Source organism: Strix aluco, chromosome 1, assembly GCF_031877795.1.
Source record: "Strix aluco isolate bStrAlu1 chromosome 1, bStrAlu1.hap1, whole genome shotgun sequence".
Classification (NCBI taxonomy): Eukaryota; Metazoa; Chordata; class Aves; order Strigiformes; family Strigidae; genus Strix; species Strix aluco.
The window spans coordinates 164116721-164139894 of NC_133931.1; the positions used below are offsets into that span (position 1 = coordinate 164116721).

The 23174-nt window shown below is 46.1% G+C and overlaps 1 protein-coding gene across 2 annotated transcripts in view; it reads left to right on the plus strand.

Annotated features, from left to right (window-relative positions):
• The first annotated feature begins 7894 nt into the window (after window positions 1-7894).
• ITGA9 (integrin subunit alpha 9) overlaps window positions 7895-23174 on the plus strand; it is a 228970-nt gene continuing 213690 nt past the window's right edge. For both annotated transcript variants that reach the window (XM_074843942.1, XM_074843951.1), the window contains exons 1-3: window positions 7895-8098; window positions 16256-16383; window positions 17674-17780. In XM_074843942.1, the coding sequence (XP_074700043.1) occupies window positions 7932-8098; window positions 16256-16383; window positions 17674-17780 (402 nt within the window). In that variant the 5' untranslated portion in view covers window positions 7895-7931. The remainder of the gene's footprint in view (window positions 8099-16255; window positions 16384-17673; window positions 17781-23174) is intronic.

A 23174-nucleotide genomic window follows, 5' to 3' on the forward strand; every position in this document is an offset into this window, starting at 1 on the left:
CTTATGAGATTGCTCTATTGTCCTGGGGTTCCTCCAGGAGAAGGGGGAAGAGCTGTCGGTGGTTTGCAACTCAGATACCGACTGGGGGTAGGGCTAAGCTGCTTGAGAAAACTGTGATAAGGATCCATTGTGTCTCTGTCTCAGATACCCAAATTCTTGTCAGCCTGAGGTTGATGTAGAAACTGCAGGGTTTGTGGCAGGTCTGATCCTCTCCTGATGCTGGACAAAGAACAGTAATCAGTAGGGAGATTTGATTTATCATTTCTCTTTGTTGTATCTCTCCAGGTAGCTGAGCGCTTTTCCAAGAAGTCCCAGGGTTAGCAGTAAAGAGGTAGTCTTCTGGGAAGAAGAGCTCTTTTATGAAAAGTCACAATTTCAGCATTCACCTCCTTTACCTGTAGTCCCCATGAGGTTATTAAGAAGATTATGAAGAAAAGCTATAGGCTGGGGCAATGCCTTTTGCAATCTAGTGACACGTTTTTCTCCAACTCGTATGATACATTCAACAGCCTCATCTAATCTGAGTTTAGAATTAGCCATGGGTGAGAGCTCATTAGTTAGCCAAGAAACATTGTTTAGATGAGTCTGAGACAGTGCTAGCAAGTGGGTTCGATTAAGATCATAACCTTCTTAAGTATGGGCATACCCATAAGTTATGTTTTAGGGCTGTCACATTTTTGGTTGCGTTTCAGCGATTATTTAGGAGGTACTGAAAAAGGCTGGTTTTGGTGTAGTGAGTTTAGGATTTCTGGAGCTTCTCTGTAGTCACAGATGAGAGAGGGATTTTATCTCCTGACCTTTTTTGAAAGCCCATCTTCAGGTGCTCTGAATTGTCTGCTGGTGAAGCTTCGCTTTTCGTTAACCATAGCTCTTGTACCCTGATAACTTGTCCCCTTCCTCACAGTGGTCTTAACGGGCGTCTGTCAGTGGAGACGAAGGAAACAAGTTCTTCATCATTTTGCTGAAGAGAGGCCTCATGGGGCTGGCGCAGCTATTTTTAGGGGTAACTACGTAGGTCACATTGCATGTGCTTATGGAATATATTGCTACATGGCTTATTTTGGGATTTAAACATTTTTATCCACTGGTCTTCCTTATATATACATCAAAAGAAATATCACACAGAGGATTTGATTACAGTATATTGCCAAATAAAAGTGTGTCTCCTCTTGTTATGGTGATAAAAGCTTTTTGGTCCATTGATTCCTGGGCTGTGGTAATGAGGTTCAGTCAACTCTGAGTGACTGAGCACGTGATCTCACTGCCAGCATGAAATAAGAACGCACAGTGACAGGCCTACTAGTGAGGCCAATGCTAATGAACAAAAAGCAATTCAGAAGAAGCCTGCGTGTATTTGGTTTGTAACGTGTGTGTGTGTGCATTTTTAAATATATAGGATACGAATACGTATAGCAAGGTTGTAATTCTAACCACGTGCAAACATATTCTAACCTCCTGCAAACAGGAGGGCAAGGAAGCTGGTGAAGGGCCTGGAGAACAAATCCTGTGAGGAGAGATTGAAGGAGCTGGGAGTGTTTAGCTTGAGGAAGAGAAAGCTGAGGGGAGACCTCATCACTCTCTACAGCTCCCTGAAAGGACATTGTAGAGAGGTTGGTGCTGGTCTCTTCTCACAGGTCATTAGCGATAGAACAAGAGGGAATGGCTTTAAACTGCAACAGGGGAGGTTCAGACTGGACATTAAGAGAAAATTTTTCACAGAAAGAGTGGTCAGACAGTGGAATAGGCTGCCCAGGGAGGGGGTGGAGTCACCATCCCTGGGTGTGTTTAAGGGTCGTTTGGATGAGATGTTGGGGGATGTGGTGTAGGGGAGAACTTTGTAGAGTAGGGCTGAGGGTTGGACTTGATGATCCCAAGGGTCTTTTCCAACCTGAATGATTCTGGGATTCTGTGATATGATGGCCATCAGAAAACGTGAGAGGTACAAAATGTGATGACTACTTGCTGTTGGCAGTGTATCCAAAAGGTAGCCTGAGTCCCGGTGCACCCTACGCACACGCTTGGCTCCAGGTCTGCCATCCAGTTCCCCTTGGGCCAGTAAAGCACAAGCAGGCAGTCCTATTTAAGCATGTACTGAGTGAAGCACATAGCGTAGCTGAACGGAGACTGCTGAGTAGAGGTCTGTTACACCAGTATGGAAATGCAGAGATCTGGATGTACTAAAGAAAGACAAAAAACTCCTTTATCAAATGGGAAAAGTGTACCTGATGGATCATTTTTCTTTTACTTGGCTCAGATAAATTCCTTCAGTTGCTGGTATACAGCATATGATAAATATTTTAGAAATATGTCTTACATTATATGATGCATTTGCATTTGGGCACAAATTGATCGTAAATCAGGCTGAAATATACCCCAATACTGAAAGCCAGGGCAAGCATTTAAGTGCAACGTTAATGCATATTTTTCAAGGGGATAGAAAAATGGTGAGCCTGGATTGCTAAATAAACTGGATTGTTGCTGAAACAGTACAGTTTAAGAAAAGAAATCCCTGAAATACCTAAAATGGAACAATTGATTTTTGCATATGAGGCTTTGAAAATTTTGGCTTTCCACTCTATTCTTTTAGCTATTATTATGAGAAGATGATTTTTGATTAAATCATCAGCTTCTGTATCACCTAAGGTTTGCGCTGGCTCTGTCTTCCACCCAGATAGAAGTTTTTGGATTCTCAATCTGTTTGGAAAACTCTAGTAGAACTCTACGAGAAGGTTAAGAGACAGAGGTTGAAGAGCTAACAGCAGCAAGTAACAGTACCAGCAAGAGAATAATTTTATTTTCTCCTGATTTAGTCCAACTGGAGAACTAGTTACAGCCAAATGGAAGAATAGACCAGCGGGAATTAAGTGTGTTTATAGGTGAGGACATCAGTGTAGGCATCTCGTTCAGTTTTCCGGTGGGAACTCAACCTGAACATGTTACCTAGCAAAAGTAATTCCTCTTGCATCTGATGCAAAAATTGAGGGTGACATCTCCTTAATTGAATGGGAATAATGTAGGAAGGTATAATTTGTACCATGACAATCGCAGTCTGGGTTTGCCAGTAAGTCTGGATGCTGCACGTGATTTGATGTCTGACAGGCTGAAATGGTGTGAGTTGAAATGTAGGCAGCTCCTCTCCGTGTGACCCTAGTCATTCTGGAAACAGTCCAGCTGTTTCCTACTTCATTCTCTGGTAGGCAAGTGAATGTGGGGAGTTCCCTCTTTATCCAAAATATGTGATATTTATCATATTCCATGTATATCTATTAATACTTTGGTGTTTTGTAGTTACTCCTTTTATGTGTTTGTTACAAAGCAACACCCTGACAGCTTCAGCAGTGATGAGGACTTGAAAAAGAAAGGAGGGAAGAGGAGAAGTCTCTTCCATTCTCCTTACAGTGCAATAAAAGGGGGCAGTGCCGCGCTCTCTCCTTCAGTGGGGGAGGCAACCACAGTCACTCTTTTGCATGAATCTGCAGTGGAAGAGGAATCGAAGAAGGTGCTCTTTACTTGGTAGGCAAGAAGAGCTACAAAAAACGTCTGGAAAGCATCTCGTCCACTGAAAGACTGAAGAGGTTCTGTCTCCTGAGCTCTCTACAGCTGAGTCTAAAGGTGGATTAGATTTACACAGCTCTGGGAACTGACTTAAAATAAGCTGTACTATTATCATGAAGACCTGATTTACAAACATAGTTCCCATTCTCCTTGTACTGAGCACTTGTGAGAGAAATACGGAGAATGCAAGCAAAGAACCAACAAGGGTCACAGCTGCAATGGGAAGGCTTTAACACAAGTTCACTTTAAAACCTCCTCACTAAGCATGTTCTGACATAAATGTACAAATAACGAGTGGGAGAGGCGGCAGCTTTTCTATTAATGAGCTTATGGGATGCCTTCCCCTTGTCAGCATGTCCCCAGGTGGGCACGCAGCCTCTTCCCAGCTGGGGCTGGGGGTGAGCAGCAGGGAGCTGGGGATGGGTTAGAGAAATCCACACCTGAAGAGTTGGGGCTCAAAAAAGATGGCCAGATAAGCTGACAGCAACTGTACACATACGTCGTGGATGCTCAGGGGAAGGCAGTGAAAGTGCAATTACTTGTGGATATAGACTGGCTTAAAACAGACAGTGAAACCTCAGCCACAATAATCCCACGGGAATGCCCCAGAGCCACTTCCATACAAATGCAAGGGAACACAGCATACCAAAAACCGGTGTCCTAAAATTAACTAGGGTATAAGGAAAATGATACTGAGTTCAATATGTGCAGCAGAGAAGCAAAATTACATATATCTTAAAAAAAAATATGATCATGTGTGAAGTGGCATTTTGGAAGGAGAAGCCTCCAGGAGAGAAACTATTTGTTAACACTCAGTCTTGATGAACCAGGTCTGTACACAGCTGACTCTGTAAGCAATGCAGATGTGGGGCATTTGTTTTCTTCCTCTTTCCACAGTCAGAACATTATTGTGTTGTTTTGTTGGTTGTTTTTTTTTTTTTTTCCCTGAGCTCTACAATTCAAGTTATTAATTAAAAAGTATTGTCAAGGGTGCTGTTTCACTGATCCTCCTCAATTTACAGAAAACTTTTCTAATTTAAAAACTAATCTGGAGACTGAGCCCTGGCAAAATACAGCATTTTAAATTCCACCTAAGTGCTTAATTAATATAGATGGTAGTAAGCTACAAACTAGCCCTAAGGTGCAGGTATGGAGCCTCCCTTGATGGTGCAAACCTCAAGGTTCAAGCAGTGAGAACAAGGATCTAGAAATACAGCTACAGCTCTTGCTAGTTTGAATGGTTCCTTCCCAAAGGGTTAGCATATGATTTAATGTATTATTCCTTGTTCTCAGTCCTTATTTTAGCCATCATATTCATTTAACAGTACATTATTATTACACTTGTCGCTGCAGTTGGATGCTTCCCCATTGCTTTCATAAATGGTGTGCCAGGATTTTATCAGCTAAACCTAAACCATCGAGACAGTTTCTGTGTCTGCTCGGACTGACAAAATTCCCGTTGGATTAAATGTTGTGAGATGACTTCAATATTTGGATATGCAGTAAAAGAAAGAAATGGATGGACGCGCAGTGTTCCTGGCCTTTCTATGGATAGTCTTCCTTGCCAAGAATGGCGAGCTAAAATTTTTTCTGTACTGACACAGTTACGTATTGTATTTCTTCTAGCTGAAATCAGGCCTCCCCAGAGCGCTCTACAACGTGAGCGACAAGTGCTTCATTCACCTCATCTAGCTGCTTTGCTTCCCTCCTCCCTCTGGTGATGGACAAACCCATTCTTCCCTCCCGCAGGCTGGCTCCCTTTAACTTTGTTGGAGAGCTGTCTGAGCACCATTCAGTGCCCTGATAATGAATTGAAAAGCCCCATCACTTTCTTGCTTCCAAAGACAGAGGATTTGGCTTGGTAGTGCTAATGGGATTGTGTGTCATTTGTGGAATTTGCTTCATCATGGCATATTGACATTCTGCCTAAATCAGATTACTTTTATCCATATTGATTGCACAGTTATAAAACCCCCCGTGAAAATCTTTTCATTAAATGTTATAAATCTCCCTGCTAATATGATGTAAATGCCCCACTGTTTTCACTTGGTGCTCTAATGAGCAAATCCATTCTTTCAGTTTGATCATACACTAAAGGCTGGAGTTACTGATAGGTGACTTTTCCTTTTTATTTGATATGGAGTTCTGTGTCACTTAGATTTAAGAGTGGAATATGTTCACTTCTCCATAACTCTGGACACGGAGAAGACAAGACTTGCACCCCAAGCCACCTTGAACAAGAGCTTTTAATAATTATACCACTAGTCTTTACATAGCAAATATAAAATACCTTGATGACTGGAAATCTCCCTTGATTTTTTTTTTTTTTCCCCACTACAAAATTCTGTAGTTATTACTTCTCTATTAAACTGGTACCTGGAATATTCTTACCCTGATGTCCCATTTCTGGCATCACCGTCACAAAATGGCATTTTCTAAACAGCAACACACACATATGGCACCAAGGCGCTTGCCCTGAGGGTGATGCTCAAGGCCGATGCCTATGAACAATCTTTTTCCTGACGAGGACGATCCCCTGCAGAAACAGGTTCTACTTTTGAAAGAACCGCGGGGATATCCCGAAACAGCTCACCGCACAATTCCCTCCTCGCCAAACACGCATCCCGCTGCAAACCCTCTGGCAGAAAGGGATTAAACTTTCACCAAGTGCTTCCTGCACCAGCATTTTCCCACGCCAGATTTCAAACTGCCCCAACATCCAGCACTTCCCTGCAGATCACGGTCGGTGTCAGAAGCAACTCCCCACGAACCATCATCTGCCTACGCAGGATGTGCTGGCCCTGGCCGCCCCTCTCCAGCTGCCTGCACGAAGAAGATGTTCCCATCGTACCAACATCCTGGCTCCTCCACTCCTGCGTTTCCCAGGACCTGCTCTGCTGCTCCCTGCACACCTCTTGTGGACAAGGGGAGCACATGGAATTAAATAGCCAAAGCCAAGGCTAACAACAACAAATGGAACTCCCAATTACAGAATCACAGAATCATTCAGGTTGGAAAAGACCCTCGGGGTCATCAAGTCCAACCATCAGCCCTACTCTACAAAGTTCTCCCCTACACCATATCCCCCAACATCTCATCCAAACGACCCTTAAACACATCCAGGGATGGTGACTCCACCCCCTCCCTGGGCAGCCTATTCCACTCTCTGACCACTTTTTCTGGGAAAAAATTTTTCCTAATGTCCATTCTAAACCTCCCGTGTTGCAGTTTAAACTGCTACCTCTGAGGGAGCATTTCTTCTCTGAGATCCTGGTCTCGATCCTCAAGAGGGATCTAAACGCAATTTCTCAGGAATCCTGAGCGCTGAAATTTATTGCTTTTTACAGAATAATAAAAGGATGGGCTCTGTGGGCCAAGGGCTTTCAAAAACATAACTCCCCTCCCCTTCTCCTGCAGGGTGGGATGTCACCCTTGTCTTATCCGCTGGAGAAGACTATCTTCTTGCCTTTGCCGTTGCTCATCTTTTATTGAGTGTTTGACTGATTGCTTTTGGTCTCAGATGGTCTATTAAAATATTAGAGCAATTATTTTCAGCTTTTACTTAGCCGTGCACGTTGCCACTTCCTTTTCAGACCCGAAGGACTGGGTCTGGGAAACACGGGTCTCATTTTTTTCCCCAAAGTATTTTCACTCCTGATGCCCTGATCAAAGACACCGCCTCTCCTCCCACTTTCCCCTTTTCCCGGGAAAATCTCCGGCTCCTTTCAGCGGGAGGCCTGCCAGGCCCTTCTGCAGTCCCCCCGGCCACGAAGCGTTCCTCTCCACCTGCCAAATCCAAGCGGGGCTGGTGGCCCCAAGCGAACGTCGGGAGCCAGGACAGACCCCCCCCGACGTCTCTTTGTGGCCCTGGGCTTTGCCGCTCCCCTCTCCTCCCTCCGCGCGTCGCCGCCCGACGGTCACCGCCCCGGGAACGGGGGCCGGGGGGAGCCGGGCGGAGCCCCCGCGCCCACGGGCCGTTCCGTGGCGGAGCGGGGTGCGAGGGGGGGTAGCGGGGCCTCGCCGGACCCCCCGGGCGCGGCGGCAGGCGGAGAGGCGGCCGGGGCGGGGGGGGGTCGGCAGCAGCGGGGACCCCTCCAGCGGAGGGACCGGCGGGTGCCGCCCGCGGCCGCCAGGGGGCGCCGTCGCCGCGGAGCGGAGCGCGCAGTCCCCGCGCAGCGGCGTGGCGGGGGGCGCAGCGGAGCCGCGGCGGGGCCGGGCCGGGCCGAGCCGAGCCGAGCCCCGGGGCGGGCACAAAAGCGCCGCGCCCGGCCGCCCCGCCTGGGAGTCGGCGGCGGGGGCAGCGCGGGCTCGGCGGGCGCGGGGCTCAGCGGCGCCGGGACGGGCGGGCGGGCGGTTGCCGCCCCGGGGCGCGCAGGATGCCGGCGGCGCGGCGGCGCGGAGCGCGGGTGCTGTGCGCGCTGCTGTGGGTGGCCCTGGCGCGCTGCTACAACGTGGACGTGGGTCGCCCCTTGGTTTTCCAGGGTCCCAACGGCTCCTTCTTCGGGTACTCGGTGCTGCAGCACTACCACGACAGCACGCGGTGGTGAGTACCGCGGGCCCTGCGCGCCCGGGGCGCGGGGGGGGCGACGCAGCCGCGGCGGGGCAGCGGGACCCGGGCCGCAGCCCCTCGGAAGGGCTCCGGTTGCCCCGGCTGCGGGGGCTCCGGCCGCTCCCGTCGTGCGGCCGCGGCGGAGGCAGCGCGGCGGCTCCGCGCCCGTCGTGCGCGGCGGCGGTGCGTGTGTTCCCCTGCGGTAAACCCGCGCACCCCTCGCCGGGCGGTGTTTTACCCCGGGGGTGCCCCCGGGCTGCGGCCCCGCGCCCCGGCGGGAGCAGCTCATCGCCTTGCGGGCTCCTCGCCCCCGGGCTGCGGGGTGGGGGGCAGCGGTCAGGCCGTGCTGGCCGGGAGGGGTGTTGGTGGCGGGGGCGCACCTCGGGCCGCACGGACAGCGCTGCGCTCTCCGCGCTGTGCCCGGCGGCGGAGAAAGGCCCCCGGTGGCCGGGGAGGTGTCCCCCCCGGCGGGAGATGCGGATGTCCCCCCCGGCGGGAGGTGCGGGTGTCCCCAGGGCGGGAGGTGCGGGTGTCCCCCCGGCGTGGCCGCTCTGAGCGTGAGGGGCCGCAGAGGAAATGTCTCTGTAACTTTTTTCATTTTTAAACAAATGAAGGATGGTGGAAAGTTTGTCTACATCTCAAAAGATTATGCAAACGGGCAAGCTTCTTGTTTTTCCCATTGAGTGAAAAGAGTCTTGGAGCATAGTCTGTCTCTCTCTTGTCTGGGTCAGAGGCTCTTTGTTAGAATTAAAACTGATTTCTCTTAACTGGACTTAGTCGATGTCATCTGGTGCCCTTCTAACGGGAGTAGGAGCCACTGGTGCCAATAAATGTCCACAAAGCTTGTCTTTATCTTTTACACTTAGATATGGCCCAATTACTCAGCTGTTGATGTTGGAACTGTGGTGCTCTGTGATATAAATAAATGTATTCATGCTGGCGTCCAGTTCTTTAAAAATGAATTTCTTTCACACCCTTTACTTCACGAGTAGTTGTGTGCTCTGCCTTTCTCCATAGTGGCTTTCATGGAGCATTCATTTTTAAGGACTTATCAGAAGACTTCATAGAGGAAAAGCGCTCTGGGAGAAGAAAAGCTCTCAGTTTAAAGCAATGCTGAACTTGGGGCAGGAACTGACAAAGGATGCAGGGGCTGAAAGCGACCTGTGTTCCACACAGATTGCTGGGGATTCGCAGTGGGGTGAATGAAGTGCTGATCTACTGGGGTATGGGGGCATGAAAATCATGTCATTCGTTGCTCCTTGTGTAGGCATCTATCATTCTGATCAATAAAATGAATTATCTTCAGATAGCACCTGCTGGTGTGGTTTACTTTTTTTTTAAATTTCCTTTTTTTGAAGGGTTGGTGGAGAGGGGAGGGGTGTCTCCCAGATATCCCACTTTGTTGGGAAACAATGTTGGGCTAGCAGTGGTAGGTGTCTGTAAAAATCTGGTGCTCGGAAGTAAGAACTCCAGATTTCTGTCAGTGGAGCTTCTTCATGGAGCCTTGGCTATGGCAACCAGAAAAAAGAAAAAAAATCTAAGATCACGAAGTGTTTTTAAATAAATAAATTGCTAGCCCTAACACCTGGAAGGGTTAACAGCAGCTCAGTATGCTCAGCATCAGCACCGGGCTGTCAAAAATCATGAGGGTGGGATTGCCACCACTCATGGGAACTTGGAGGAGTTTGTTTTCACGGGTGCTTCAAAATGCTGCGCCCAGCAGGCTGGGGTAACAAGTTTGGGAGATATATTTTTTACAGTCTCCTTGACTCTAGTGTGCAGTGGTGCTCTTACGTGTGCATGCAGCCTAAAGGTCAAGGGACAGCAATGAATTTCTCTGCTCTTAAATGTATATGCAGCCTCTTCCAGTTTTCTGAAGATGCCATCCCCTGTACTGGATGGGTTATTTTGCAGACTGCAACGTAATATCAATTTGAAGCATTTAACATACTTCTTCTGGAAAGCTTAGAAGATCTGGCCAATACTCCTTGGCGTTCAGACCATCAAAGGGTTGAACCCTTGTCAGTGCCTTTAGCTATGCCCACTTCAACTAGGCATGAAGGCTTCCAGTATTATATAGTACTATTTTTAAACCATATTTATATTGTACAGAATCTTATACATCCCTTCGGAGCATAAAGTGTCTGTTTTCAAGTTTAAACTGATTAGCAGTTTCAGGCTATTGAAATACAAGATGCAATCCCAGTTTGGTGGTTGAGTGCAGAGGGAAATGCTTAGGAGAACTCATGCCGTTTTTCAGATTTGTCAGGTTTTTCTGTGCAAATCTATAGAGCTATTTCCTTAACTGGCTTGTAGAGATACTGGATGATTTTTTTTATTTCCCCCCCCTTCTCTTTTAAATGTGTTATTCTGGGGAAAGGCTGAAGTCTGTTACAGGGAATATGTTAGTAAAAATGTTTTCTGTCCGTCCCATTGTAGCATATAGCTCCCCCTAATAGTCATAGGGTTATTGTTTGGTTTTGTGCGTCAGTTTTCTTCTTACCTTTGTAGCTCTTTTATGCCCAAAGAAGAGTTATGATTTCAGTTTTCTCGTGTCTGTTTTGCCTATCCACTACAGCGGGCAGTAGTTAAGCTAAGTTTAGTCAGTAATATTTCGGGCATTCATGGCTCACCTGGGGAGCTGTGCACTATGTGAGCCTGAAAAAATGTGATTGATCATATCTGAGGCTGATAGGGCTCCTGCCTATCTGAAATTATTTAATGTGTTAATACGCTCTCAAGCATTTGAGAGTGTTGTCATGATAGTTCAGGGCTTCTTGCTCTTTATTGCCTGAGAGCCTGATATTCAGCTAATGTACTTCTGATCTTGAGAGCTTCTGAGATGAAGTGTGTTACTCTCAGTAGTCTGTCCGTGTGCTGGTGTGTATGTATATGGTCATTGATTTATATTAAAATGGTGTCTGTAATGGCCAGGTCTTCAGTGTTTCAGCTGGTCATTTTCCAACACCACAAAGGCACCCATCTATGTTATCTACCATAGGCCTGCAGTTTCCAGTAAACTGATTCAGGGTTTACTGATTCTTGGGGATTTATACAAGCCAAATATTCTTGCAGGAGGAAAGAAAGGGGGGATGTTTGCTTTGCAATATTCCATCAGATAAATGTGAATAGTCAGGCTGCTACATAGTCCTTGACACAGAAATTATAGTGGAATATGGGTATTCAGCCTCCGTTACAACAGTGGAGTAAGTCAGTGCCTTTGACCTGGCTGAAATAGTTAATTGCAACGATGCTTCTGTTTTGGAGTTGGTTTTGCACAGTTTTAGACTCAAGAAAAGTTTGTTATCACAGATGTGCTGGAGTTATTGTATTTCTGACCATGTCCCCTTTTCCTTCCTTAAGCGGGTTTTAGGACTGTAAATCTTGACAGATTTATCCGGTTCCCCATCATTGCCATTTTCAGTCGAGTAAGGAACCAGGTGGCTGCTTGCATTTGGAGCAGAGACAAGCTGAAGTGCTTCTGTTCTCTGGATATAATTTTGAAGCTTGGAGTAAAGACCCTACAAAGCGACCAAGAATGTTGCTTTCTCTGCTTTCCTTCAGACAGTTTAAGAAGAAACAAATGTCAGTTTTGCCCCAATAAAAAAATGTTAATAATGTGGCATGTCCACTTGTTTTGTTTTTTAAAAAGATGTTACTTTATCCCTCTCCTTTCCCCTCCCTATGCCTCCTTCTTGCTGACACCCCCAAATCCCTCAGCAAGTCCAGGGTAACAACTTTATCCTTTCTGGCAACACGATCTGGCACAAAAAAGTAGTGTGGAGTCAGTGTAGTTGCACGGTGTCCTGCTGTGAGTTTTACAATAAGGAACGAGTCTGGTTTCTGTGCTGTTACCTCATTCCTTCGGCCCTGCTCTTCACTGGATTGTGCTGCCCCTGAACCGTGAAGACTGTTCTGCCTCTCAGGCTGACAGATACATGTCGTTAGTGCGTGATGTGCTTGTGTGCCACCAGAAGGAGGACGCAGGAGCAGGAGGCTGCGTGTTGTGGTAACGATGTTGTGTTGCATGAAGGATGTAGTGATGCTGTAGGTGCTGCCGTGGCGTTTCGGGGAACCTGGGCTTGCTGTTGTTGGTCACAGGTCATCCATCTACCACCCAAATAACAGCCCTCCTGCTTCTCGCTCTGCACGTAATGGATGAACCACTGTTTGGTTTTATTTCGAGGGCTTGGCAAGTGGCAGAGACCTTTCTGATGAGAATTAACTCAGCTGGGATATGCTGGTGGTGCACCCTCCTCTGGTGCTGCTTTTGAAATCAGCTGTGGTATGTGAGGATATTTAAAGACTTTTTTCTCTGCTACTTAACATTGCAGTGAGGTGAGGTACCTACACTCCCCAGTCCTTGAGCCGTGATTGCCTAATTGCTGCTGGCACGCCAGAGGCTGATGCTTAATGCACTTGGCACCTCTCCATGCCATCGGGCAGCTCGACACTTTCGTTCACTGTTCCTTCTGCTAAATGCAGCACTTAATTTCCAAATCTGTATGTCCCGAGGGTCAATCACCAGCGAAGTGATAGTTACTGCTTTGCAGGAAGTAATTTTAAGGAGGTGTGGATTTCCCTGTGGCCAAGAAAGCTTCTTGTCATCCATTAATGTTGGCTGCTGCAGCTCCTGCTGTGTGGTGGTTCCTGGCTGTGGCTGCATAGTTGTCTCCATACAGATGAGGGCGTTTGTCCTTGATTGTATGAATGCAAGAAGAGAAGGTTAAAGGGCCTCTCTGCTTACTGCTCCTCATGTTGGTTTAGACCCCAGTACTTCATTCACAGAGCCAGTGGGATGTGGCTGATTCCTACAGATTTCTGTGTGCGTTAAGCAAAAGTGACCCTAAAATGACCCCAAAGCCCACTCCTACTGCCCCTGGTTCTCCTCCATAGAAAGTAATCTCGTTCTCTTGATGGGGTTTCCCCTTCAAGGTGACTTTGGGTAGCTACTCACAAATATCCTAGGGGCTTCCTTGCATTACTGTTGTGGTGAGAACCTGCACTCATCAATACTCTCTGCAGAGTACTGGCCACATCATAAGCCTTTTGGCAAAAGGCTGGAGAACTGCTGCTGCTTGCTTGCCGACAACCCAGATAGTCCTATAGCAGCGCTGGGAAACTGTACCACAAAATTAGGCTATTCTAAATAAGAGCTGGTTAAGCTAGTTGGAATATGTTGGAAGGTTGCCTGGTAATAGCAAGAGGACAGGGTTGTACTGCTGCTGACTGTTCAAGTATCTTCTGTGCTTATGCCAGGCAAGACTCCACAGCACTGAAATGCAAGAAGACTGTGTTGGACTCTCAGGCTTTGTTTTGAAATGTATTTCTGTTTTGATATGGTACCAGAGAAAAACATCTTCTCTGGTTGCAGCGTTGTTTCATAGAAATTGCAAAAGATTTCAAAGGTGTTTTAATATGTAGGGGAGATACAAAACAGGTGTTTGTTTTGCTCGATGAGTCCCAAAATACCTAGATGCAAATGAGTCTTCTATACAGGTCTGCTGAAACGTCTCATGACAGTTAAATAGGTGACTTTCTTCCGACAGTTAAGCTATTGCATAGAGAAACTAATGAGAGAGTAAAGGACTTTTTTCTTGACAAAGGAACTATTCCAATCTCAAACCTTTGAATAAAACCGAAGTAAGCAGTATGTGACAAATACCAACTTGACCAACCAAAAAGCATGTGAACGAGCAGAAAACCTCCCCTATCCCTAAAGGTAGCTGTCTCGGGGCATGGGTGAGCATGGGTCATGCCAGACAGAACAGGAGATCTGCAAAGGTTTCACCTGCTGGGGTCCAGATGCAAGAGTGACAGAATGAGACAAGAGCCTGAGATGACACGGTGAGTGATGTAGGTGAAATACCAAATCTGAATGTATGGACATTTAGGACAATCCAAAATAGATTTGCTTTTGGCACGTCTCACCAGTTGCCTTTACTGCCTGCTTCTTTCTGCTTGGTCCACATGAGGAAACGGCAACAGACTTTTTCTTTTTGAAAGGTGTATTTGCTCAAGACAGCAATATTATCTGTGCCAGTAGCCTACTCAAATCATTAATTATCAATTTTTACCATTCAGCTTTTCAGAGAGAGATGAAGAGTCATTGTGATTTAGGTCCTTTATCTCCATCTTGCATTCTGCAACCCAAAGTACCTTGTGCACTAATTGCTGAATTGTATTTACTTTTCTTAGGTTAGAGCAAAGCGTCTTTTAAACTGCAGATCTATGTGACCTATGTTATCTTATTGTTGTAACAGGTCGTAGAAACAGTTTCTTGTCGTTTGCAACTTGAATCCATAACTCTTTAAGCTAGTAATATCCCCCCTTATTTATTTTTGTTAGACCTCATGAATGTCAATAAGTGAATGACACACATTCATCGTCTGTGTAAATGATTGGCATTTGATTTTCTGCCTGCTGCCTGCCTGGTGGGATTTCCATTTGGAGCTATTATTTCAGGTTCCTTTACGCTCTCTCCTCAATGTGTGCAGGCTTTGTAGGTTTTCGCAACTGAAGTATTTCCAATATTAATTCTTCTCACTTGTGAAAACATGATGTGCGTTGTAGAGTGCAGCCCCATCAAACTTTTCCAAATGGTACAGCTTAGCTCATGAAACTTGGGAGGAAACAGTTGCTTAACGTAGGGGATTTTCATCGTTTTGTAAACATATTTCCAAATGCAGTGGGGTGGTTTTGTCGCATCCAGGGAAGCAGCAGGAGCGGTGACGTGCTGCTGTCTGATACAGACCAGACTCTGATGCAGGAGCAGCTCTTCCAGGTGGCTCAGGCTGACCCTGGACACACGTGTCCTTGTGCCTTGGGTCTCCCTGGTGATGATTGGGGGTGGAACTTTAGAAGATGAAGGAGAAGTTGTTTAAAATAGGGAAACCTTCCATTCTGGGGCTTGTGCTGGGCTGTCCATCTGTGCTGTGGGTGGGCTGTGTATGCGGATTGACTTTGTACTAGTAGCTCTTTATCCCTTTAGTGGGTAAACCAAGAACAGCAACTCCTTGGTCAGCTGCTGCCTCCCAAGTAGGAGGCTCGATCCACACATGCGAGTGCTGGAGGCTCAGTCTTTTAGAGACGGTTGTCCTTAGTTCCAGCCCTGGGCTTAACTTCAGCGAGGACTTTGTTACATGCAGAAGCTCTGCCCTGCCTCCCAGTGCAAGGGTATCAACAGATCTGATACTAAACTACCTGGTGCTCCCCACTACCCTCCCTGGAGCTGCCTTCCTCCTGCTTAATCTCCCTCCTCACCCTCTTGTGCCCAGATCTGGGCTCACAACCAGGTGAGAAAGATTTTCCCTTCAATGAGGAGGTGGATATTTGTGCTTCACGTGTAGTCCTTTGCAAAAAGCATCTCCTAGGGCACGAGCAGCTGCCAGCTTGTTAAACAGTTAACTGGATTGTAACACAATGATTAAAAAATGCTCGTCATCTTTCAAGGGTATTTTAAGGAACCCTATGGTCAGAGCTTGTGTGTTGGTGCTTCCCAGAGGCATGAGCTCTCATGTGGGATAAATAGCCCAGGTATAGTCTTCACAGCCTTAGTGGTAAATGTGGGTCAATAGCAATGCATTGTGGAAGAGATTTGCTCCTGTGTTGTTGGTTGGGTGTTTTTGTTGTTTTTTAAAGCTGTAGTTACATAAAGTGTTCTGAGAATGGGGTGCCTCAACTTTCTAAACAAGTTTATTAATCTTTGGCTGACTGGCAAGCGTGCAGGTTCAGATTTCATCCTCTTGTGGGTGTGTGTATTAGCTCTTATAGGTTCTTGGATTGATAGGGATGTAGTTAACACTGAGGAAAAATGGATGCAGCTGCTGTTGTCTGGTCCTAATACTTTCCTAAGTGCTTTCAGGGTAGGGGTGGGGATGGGGTCCTGCTTTAAATGTGTTACAGTCCTAATGGAAATTTGACTTGTTCAAGTATTTCTGTCTTCACTGGGGAAAAATGCCTTTATTGTGTGTGGTGTTTTCACTTTGGGAGTCAATGTCACCATTTTATAAGGCTGCCAGAGAAAGTCCTTTTGCTAAGGGAGCTCTGGCGATGCAAACCTTGCTGTCGTTTTTTTGTTGGTTTTTTTTTTTTTTTAATTATTATTTTCTCCTGAAATTAATCACTTGTTACTTTGCTTTTGGTTTCCAGGGTCTTGGTTGGTGCTCCCAAGGCAGAATCTAAATACAGCACCTCTGTTCAGTCCCCAGGAGCAGTGTTTAAATGTCGAGTCCATACCAATCCTGACAGAAGATGCACAGAACTGGATATGGGTCGAGGTAGGTAGTTATGATGCTTGAGGGGGTGATAAGGACGGGAACCAAAACAAAGCCCATACCCCAAATGGCTAGCAATCCTCCTGACAGCTTCAGAGAGGCCCCAAGACACTGAGAGGGATTCATCAGCCTCTCCTGATGGATTTTGAGCACTGGTAGCCAAGGTGTTTTATTCTCTTCAGCATTATGAAATGGCATCCCACCAAATGGTGCTGGTGTCCTCCCCATGGCCCTGCTCGCTCTCTCCAGTGAGTACCCAAGCAAAGGTGGGTTTTTCCCTGCGTACCCTGCTGTCTTTTCTCCACCTGCTTCAGTGTGACTTTGCAGCGTGTTGGTGGGTATGTGGGTGGTTGGGAGCACTGCTGCCTACTCCAGGTGGTGCTGAAATAAGGGTGGGTGGGATGACCTGCACGGTGCTGTGGGGGGCCCGTGATGTGCGTCCTTCTTAGCAGCGTGGCGATCTGTGGGTTCCCTTGTAATGTGACAAATCATTCCTTGGGTTTGCTTCTTGTGTGAAAGGAAATGAGTTTCTCAAAGCCGTGCTTGTACGCTATTGCACATGATCAGGGTCAAGTTTGGTTTCTCTGATGTACTGTCTGATGGTGGCAGGGGACAGTGGCATCCTAAAGTGAGGCTTTGATCTAAAATCTCGTGCTGGATTCTGATGAAGAAAATTGAAGCCTGTTAATGTTTTGGCTTGGTCACATGCATGTTACTGCTTCCTCTGCCTATAAAAAAAGACATGTTAGTGTTGTTCATCTTTTCATGACTGAGTCAAGTAGAATTTATTTTTATGAAGCTTACAAGTGTTAAAAGAATGGTTTTGCAAAGTTTGATTTGTACTGCTACTGTAATGTAAACTATCTCTCATGGATTCGTGAATACCGCCTGACACGACTAAGGATTTAGGCTGCAATTTATTTTTTTTTTAGTGCCCCAGATCTCATTTTCAAGAGTGATTTTTGCTTTGATTGAATTGTGCAGGCAAATCTCACATCTCTCCCATTGACTTCACTGGGGTGGTTTATTGAAGCAGAGCTGTGGACATGCTGTAATAGCTGCTGGCTGTTTGGGACAGGGTCTGTCCTCTACCATGTATTTGTATGATGCCTAGTGAGAGTGAGAGCATTGCCCTCATTATTGCATACAAGAACTAATAATCAGGATGAAAGGGAAAAGAAAAGCACTGTCAGGCAGATGTTTGATGGGTTGTCTGTTTTCACGTAGGGATTCTTTAGTGGGTATTTAAAACTCATGTCTCCTTGCCTTGCTGCCTTTCCCGTCTTTCTCTAGGCAATTCTCGGGGCATGCTCTGTGGAAAGACCTGCAAAGAAGACAGAGATGATGAATGGATGGGTGTGAGCCTGGCTAGACAGCCGAAGGCTGGTGGAAGTGTGCTGGTAAGTCCACTCTTTTCTTTGATCCATTAAAACCGTTGTTGCTGTCTGACTTTAATGCTAAACACGTCAGGATTAATGTGTTCGGCAGTGACTGACGGAGTCCAGCTTTACGGGCAGCAAATTCTATAGTCCCTTCCTTCAAGCGGAAGGAAAAGTGAGCCCCAGCCAGAAACTTTTATTTATAGAGGGAGGACTTCAAAGCTGTCACACCTGACTTGTGTCACCCAAGGGCTTCCTCCTAAATCTGAGGGATTAAATTTTTGAACAGAATAAATAGAACTTTGTCTGGGAGGTACCTGATAGTTTGTTCTTTTTGTCATTCGTCTGTGTTTATGCATCTATTTTCCCTGAGTGTATGTATTGCGTGTCAGAACTTACCATGAAAAATGTGAGACGAGTCTTCGTGGCAGTATTTTTTCTTTATGTATATTAATTTTCCATTAACAAGACAGAAGAGTGGAGAGTAGAGATGACTTCATTGAGCGTGGGTGGCCTTGTTGTCTTTGATATGGTTGCCATGCAAATAGGCTGGTCAAGGAGAGCAGATGTTATCCTTAGGATGTGGAATTTATCTTTGAAAAATAACATCTCCTGTGGTGGAAAAAAAATAATCATAAAGAGAGCTGGGCAAAACCCTTTCTAAAATACATGGGTATATCATGATCAATAGTTGTCTGTGCTTACATCCACGGTTGGGTTCTGTCTGTCTGCCCGAGTGAGTTTGTCTGCAGCACTGTTAAACTGAAATAAAAAAAAAACATTGCAACAAAATGTTGTGCACAGTATACGTGGCAGGCAAATTTCAAGCTTGTATCAGGGTAACCCTGACGACAATCTAATTCTAAACACTGCTGTTTGGGAGTCGGAAGCTCGCAGTATGATCCCATCTTTCCAATGAACTAGGGGATTGATTGCCCTGGTACATGGCATCAAACTGTCACAAAGCTGCTAGTGAGAAGGATCTTGTACCTTGATTACTGTGCCAGCCACCTGGGTAAGGCAAGTGGACAAAACTGCTTCGTGCAAAGATGTTTTTCTTAATATGTGCTTAGAATCCAAACGCTTACACCCCAAGTCCTTGCCCACCAGCTTCCCCATGGAGGAGCAGGTGGTTTGGATACCTTGCTGCGACAATACTGTGGTATTTTATCTGATCATTTCTTTTGGCGTTCCCCTTACCAGTGCTATAGGGACTGACTGATGCTTTAATTGTCTTGAATGTTTTAAATCTGTTCACCACTAGACGAGGAGGGGAAAAAGAGGGACATAAATAAAATACACTGTAAACATGTACAGCAGAGCACAAAATTAAAGCATTCATGCTAGTGTAAGCAATTCATGTCTTCAAGGGATATCCTGATCTATATGTGTGCTCAGAGTCCTGTGTGACCACTGGGGAGTAACTTGCACTGATCAGGATAACACTACCTCAAGACACAGCATCCTCTCCATTTTCCAGTCATCAGGCTGAACTAGACAAATTCTTGTCCCATTTTCAGAAGCTAGCACATACACTTTTTTTTTAGGCAATGCTGAGACATTTTTGTCAAAATGTTACTTAAGAATAATGGTTTTGTGTGTTTTGGGTCAAAGGGGAACCGGTTGCAGCTGATGCTTAGGTGTCATCTCCGTAGACAGAAGCAGCAAAGGAAGGGAAAAGCTGCTGGGGAAAGAAGCAGGGCAGCTACCAAGGCTGTGGCTGGCTGCTCGCTGGCTGAGGGGAGGCTGCAGGGGTGAGAGACATGGGCAGGCTGTCAGGGTTCAGAGTGGGGCTGAGGGGATAGAAATTTCAGACATAAAGCAGATTAAAAGCAAAATGTAGCTCAAGTAAAATGTGCAGCTGGTGGTGTGCTTGTTCTGGTGCAGCTTAAGCTGGTAAAATGTCACCATAAGTTATGCTGATTTAAGGCAGTCCTAAATCAGCCCTCTGACAAGATTGTACTGCTCTCGCCAAGGAGATCATGTTCGGATGCTCAAGGATGTTTAAATCTCTAATTCTCATTGATATTTATCACCAAAGTGCTCAGTCTTAAACTACTAATTATACATCTGTGTGTAGACAGAACCTGGGATGAAGGCATATGAATTCCTTTGTGGATGGAGAATACCTGGCTGTTTCAGGGCATTGTTACCCTCTGTTTTGAAATAACTTTTTAATGAAAAAGATTTGTGACTTTCCCATAAGCAGATGGGTTTTAATACATGTGTTATTCTAATTTTGAAGATCAGTATTTCTTTAAAATATGGCTCTTCTTTGAAGCTCCTACGAGACGGTGATGTTCTGAGAAGATGTTTCTCAATGTGTGTTCTGCATCTGCCAATTTTTAGCTTTTTGACAAAATTACTAGCTAACTCCAGAGCAATTCCCTGTAGTTAGGAGTGTGTGCAGTCTGTATTGTCAGGCATTACAACTCTATTTATTGCATCTCTTCAGGGATTCCTTTAAGTCAAAGTGGTATCTCTGTGGTCAATAGCCCTGGCTGGGTTTTTTTGCGTAAATACAGGTAGCTTTTTAAACCCCTGTGGACAAGTCATGCTCTTGACGCCCTGTGTTAGAGAAATTAGTCCCACGGTTTACCTGTGGGTTGTACAAAGAAGTTGTTTCTTTTGCTTTGAAACTGCTTAGTGGCTTAAATTTCTGTCTTATCAGCCTTCCCCAACTGCCCAATAAGAGTACCAGCTTCAGTGGAAAGGGTGGTAGGGAAGGCGAGGAGCGTGCAGGGGCGCTATAGCTGGTGTTTGGTAAAAAGTGGATTGTGTTTGAGCCCATATTATGCCAGGATGTTACTGAACCAGAGTTTTATGTTTGTGTGGTGAACTAAATGAAAAGCATCAAGCAATGAGGATTTAAACAAATGAAGAAGTAAGAGTAGCTAAAAAAGCTCTGAGTCTGCAGTTCTATGGCTTCTTGTCCTCGGGTGTGCTATCAGTCAATATTTGCATTAATCGAAGTGCTGAAATAATACAGCTGAGATTGCCAGCTCTTTCCAAACCGGAATGGCAAAAGTCCTCCTTTTACTTTTGTTGGGGGAGGAACTGGGGCAGTGCGTTATGATTTGGAGATAAGCCACATCCTTCAGCCTTGCTCTTCCTAAATACCTGCCACATCCGTCATTACTCTAAGACTTACTGACACATCTAGTGGTTGTGTGCGTGTCTGTAAAAAAACCCATCACTGCGAGCAAAGCCGACGTCCTCCTAGGGAAGAGCAAACCAGCAGTAGTCTGACAGTGGCACATTCAAAAAGTCCCTTGTTTGGTTTCTGTCTTTAGGAGTCAGCAGAGGGCTCTGTAAGGATGGTGCATTCAGGTGGGGCACTCGGCCTCTGGAGTGACGCCTGGGTCTCTTGTGTTGCTTCTCCTGAGGTGCAAAGCCCGTGGCTGGTGTTAAATATGCAAAAGAGCGAAGTGGCTGCGGTTCTGAAATGGCCTATACATTTTATCGTGGTAATGCGGTGTCTGCCATCAATAGAGCCCGCCGCAGGCTTTGCCTTTGCATCCTTCCTCCCCTGTTCCATGGCAGAGGCAGAGCACGTGCCCCGGCAGCAGCTGCTGAGCACCAAGCGTGCTGATGGCTTCCTCATTGCACAGGCCCACCTATGGCTTGCATCTTACAAAGGGTGTGTAAGCTGTCCGTTGTTTGCAGTCACCTGGGGGAAAAAAAAAAAGCCAACAACACAGAAAAACCCTCCCCACAGCATCAAATTCAGGTGACTCATCTCTCTTCCCAAGACCTCTTCAGACGCGTGCCATCGAAGAAGGAGGGTTGCAGCCACCTTTGGTGGCACATCACCTTGCCTCAGCAACGTTGAATAAGGGATCGCATACTGTAATCCAACTAAACGTTTTTGGGAAGGCAGGAGAACCAAAAGCAACTGTGGATGAGCTTTGCTGTGGCATGGAGACAAATGTGCTGGTTGCCTGGCTGCAGAGGAATGAGTTTCTGGGAGGAAGAGGAGCTGCTGCTCTCCTGTCCGTTGGGGAAGTGTCAGATGCTGCAGCTGTGGCCTGGGGGAGTCTGGGGAAGCCCCTGCTGAGATAACCAAGGTGGAGCTCATCTCTTGAAGCTATGGTTATGAGCTGTCCGCAGACTCAGGCAGTCAGTGGGAAACTGTAGTGTGCCTGAATACACAGCATGCTAAAGGTGCAGAAAAGTGATCATTAAAAAAATTAACCAACCCAAACAAACCCCGAACCCCAACAGATTAGGTAAGTGTGCCCAGAAAAAGAGGCTAAACTGAGCCCATAGCCTCCATCTGATTTTGAACGTACTTCTTATGCAGCAGCTCCTTTTTTTTTTTCTCCTTATATTGTTCTATGTTTCTTGACCTCTGCACTTCACTCCTGAGCAAAGCCTCCTGCTTGTGATGAAATGCTGCTGCTCTCCCCAACTCTTGTTTGTGCTCCTCTGGGAGAGATTAGTAGGTTAATTTATGTGAGTCCCTTGCAGTTTCCGAGATATAAAATGTCAAGGAATTTACAATATCACAATCCTTTATTTATCTGTCCATAATTTTAAAAAATATTCTCAGTCTGTTTCCGTTTGAGTTTACAGCTGGAGTTGGGGGTGACTTGACTGTTGCTTTAATGGTATGTGTCTTTATGGTACTGTCTTTAAAAGGGCTGTGCATGCGTGTATTTGTGCTCGCAGCACAGATCTGTCAGGAGAGAAACTATTTCCTGGTTACTCTGAAAACGAGCGTTTCATGTGCTGTTTTTTTGTGGCTGTTGAATCTTGAATGAGTGATACATGGGGATTAAAATCATAACTGGGCTTCCTTAAAGCCCATCAGGGAATCCCCAAAGCTGCTCTTTGCAGGGCTTGGCATGTGCATTTGGCTGTCAAGCAGAGTACTATCAGAAGCATCCTTCGTGTCACGGGTGGCAGCCTGTGCCATGCAGTGCAGAGCTTTCCATGGCCCCTGGAGTCCCTCATTATTCCTCTGCAATAGCCATCTTCAGGAGATACGTGCTTCTCCTTGAGTACTGGAAATTAGGAAAGCAATAAATATCAAACTCCAAATGCAGTGCTGCTAACAGCAGAGCACGCTTTTGCACAACTGGCTTTGCTCTGTTTCAGTTAAAAAAATGAGAGTAGTATTAGCCTTTTATGTCTTTTCTTGGGTTAAGTAGATGGGAAGGGGCCTGTGGTGACTGCTGGATTGAGTTTTGAGCTTCCCAGTGGTTGATACACTTTCCAGGTCCTTTACTGGATAGATGACACAACTCTGCCTCTCTTAAGGCTATATTTTTTAACGATGTTGAGATGCTCCAGTGGGCAGCTTTGAGGTACTGAGGCAGAAAAGTGGGGTAGCACAAAGGGAAGGAAGACAGAGGATGTCTTGTCTGGGGAGGATAGGGTCAAATGTGGGGATTGTGAAGGGGGCTGACACAG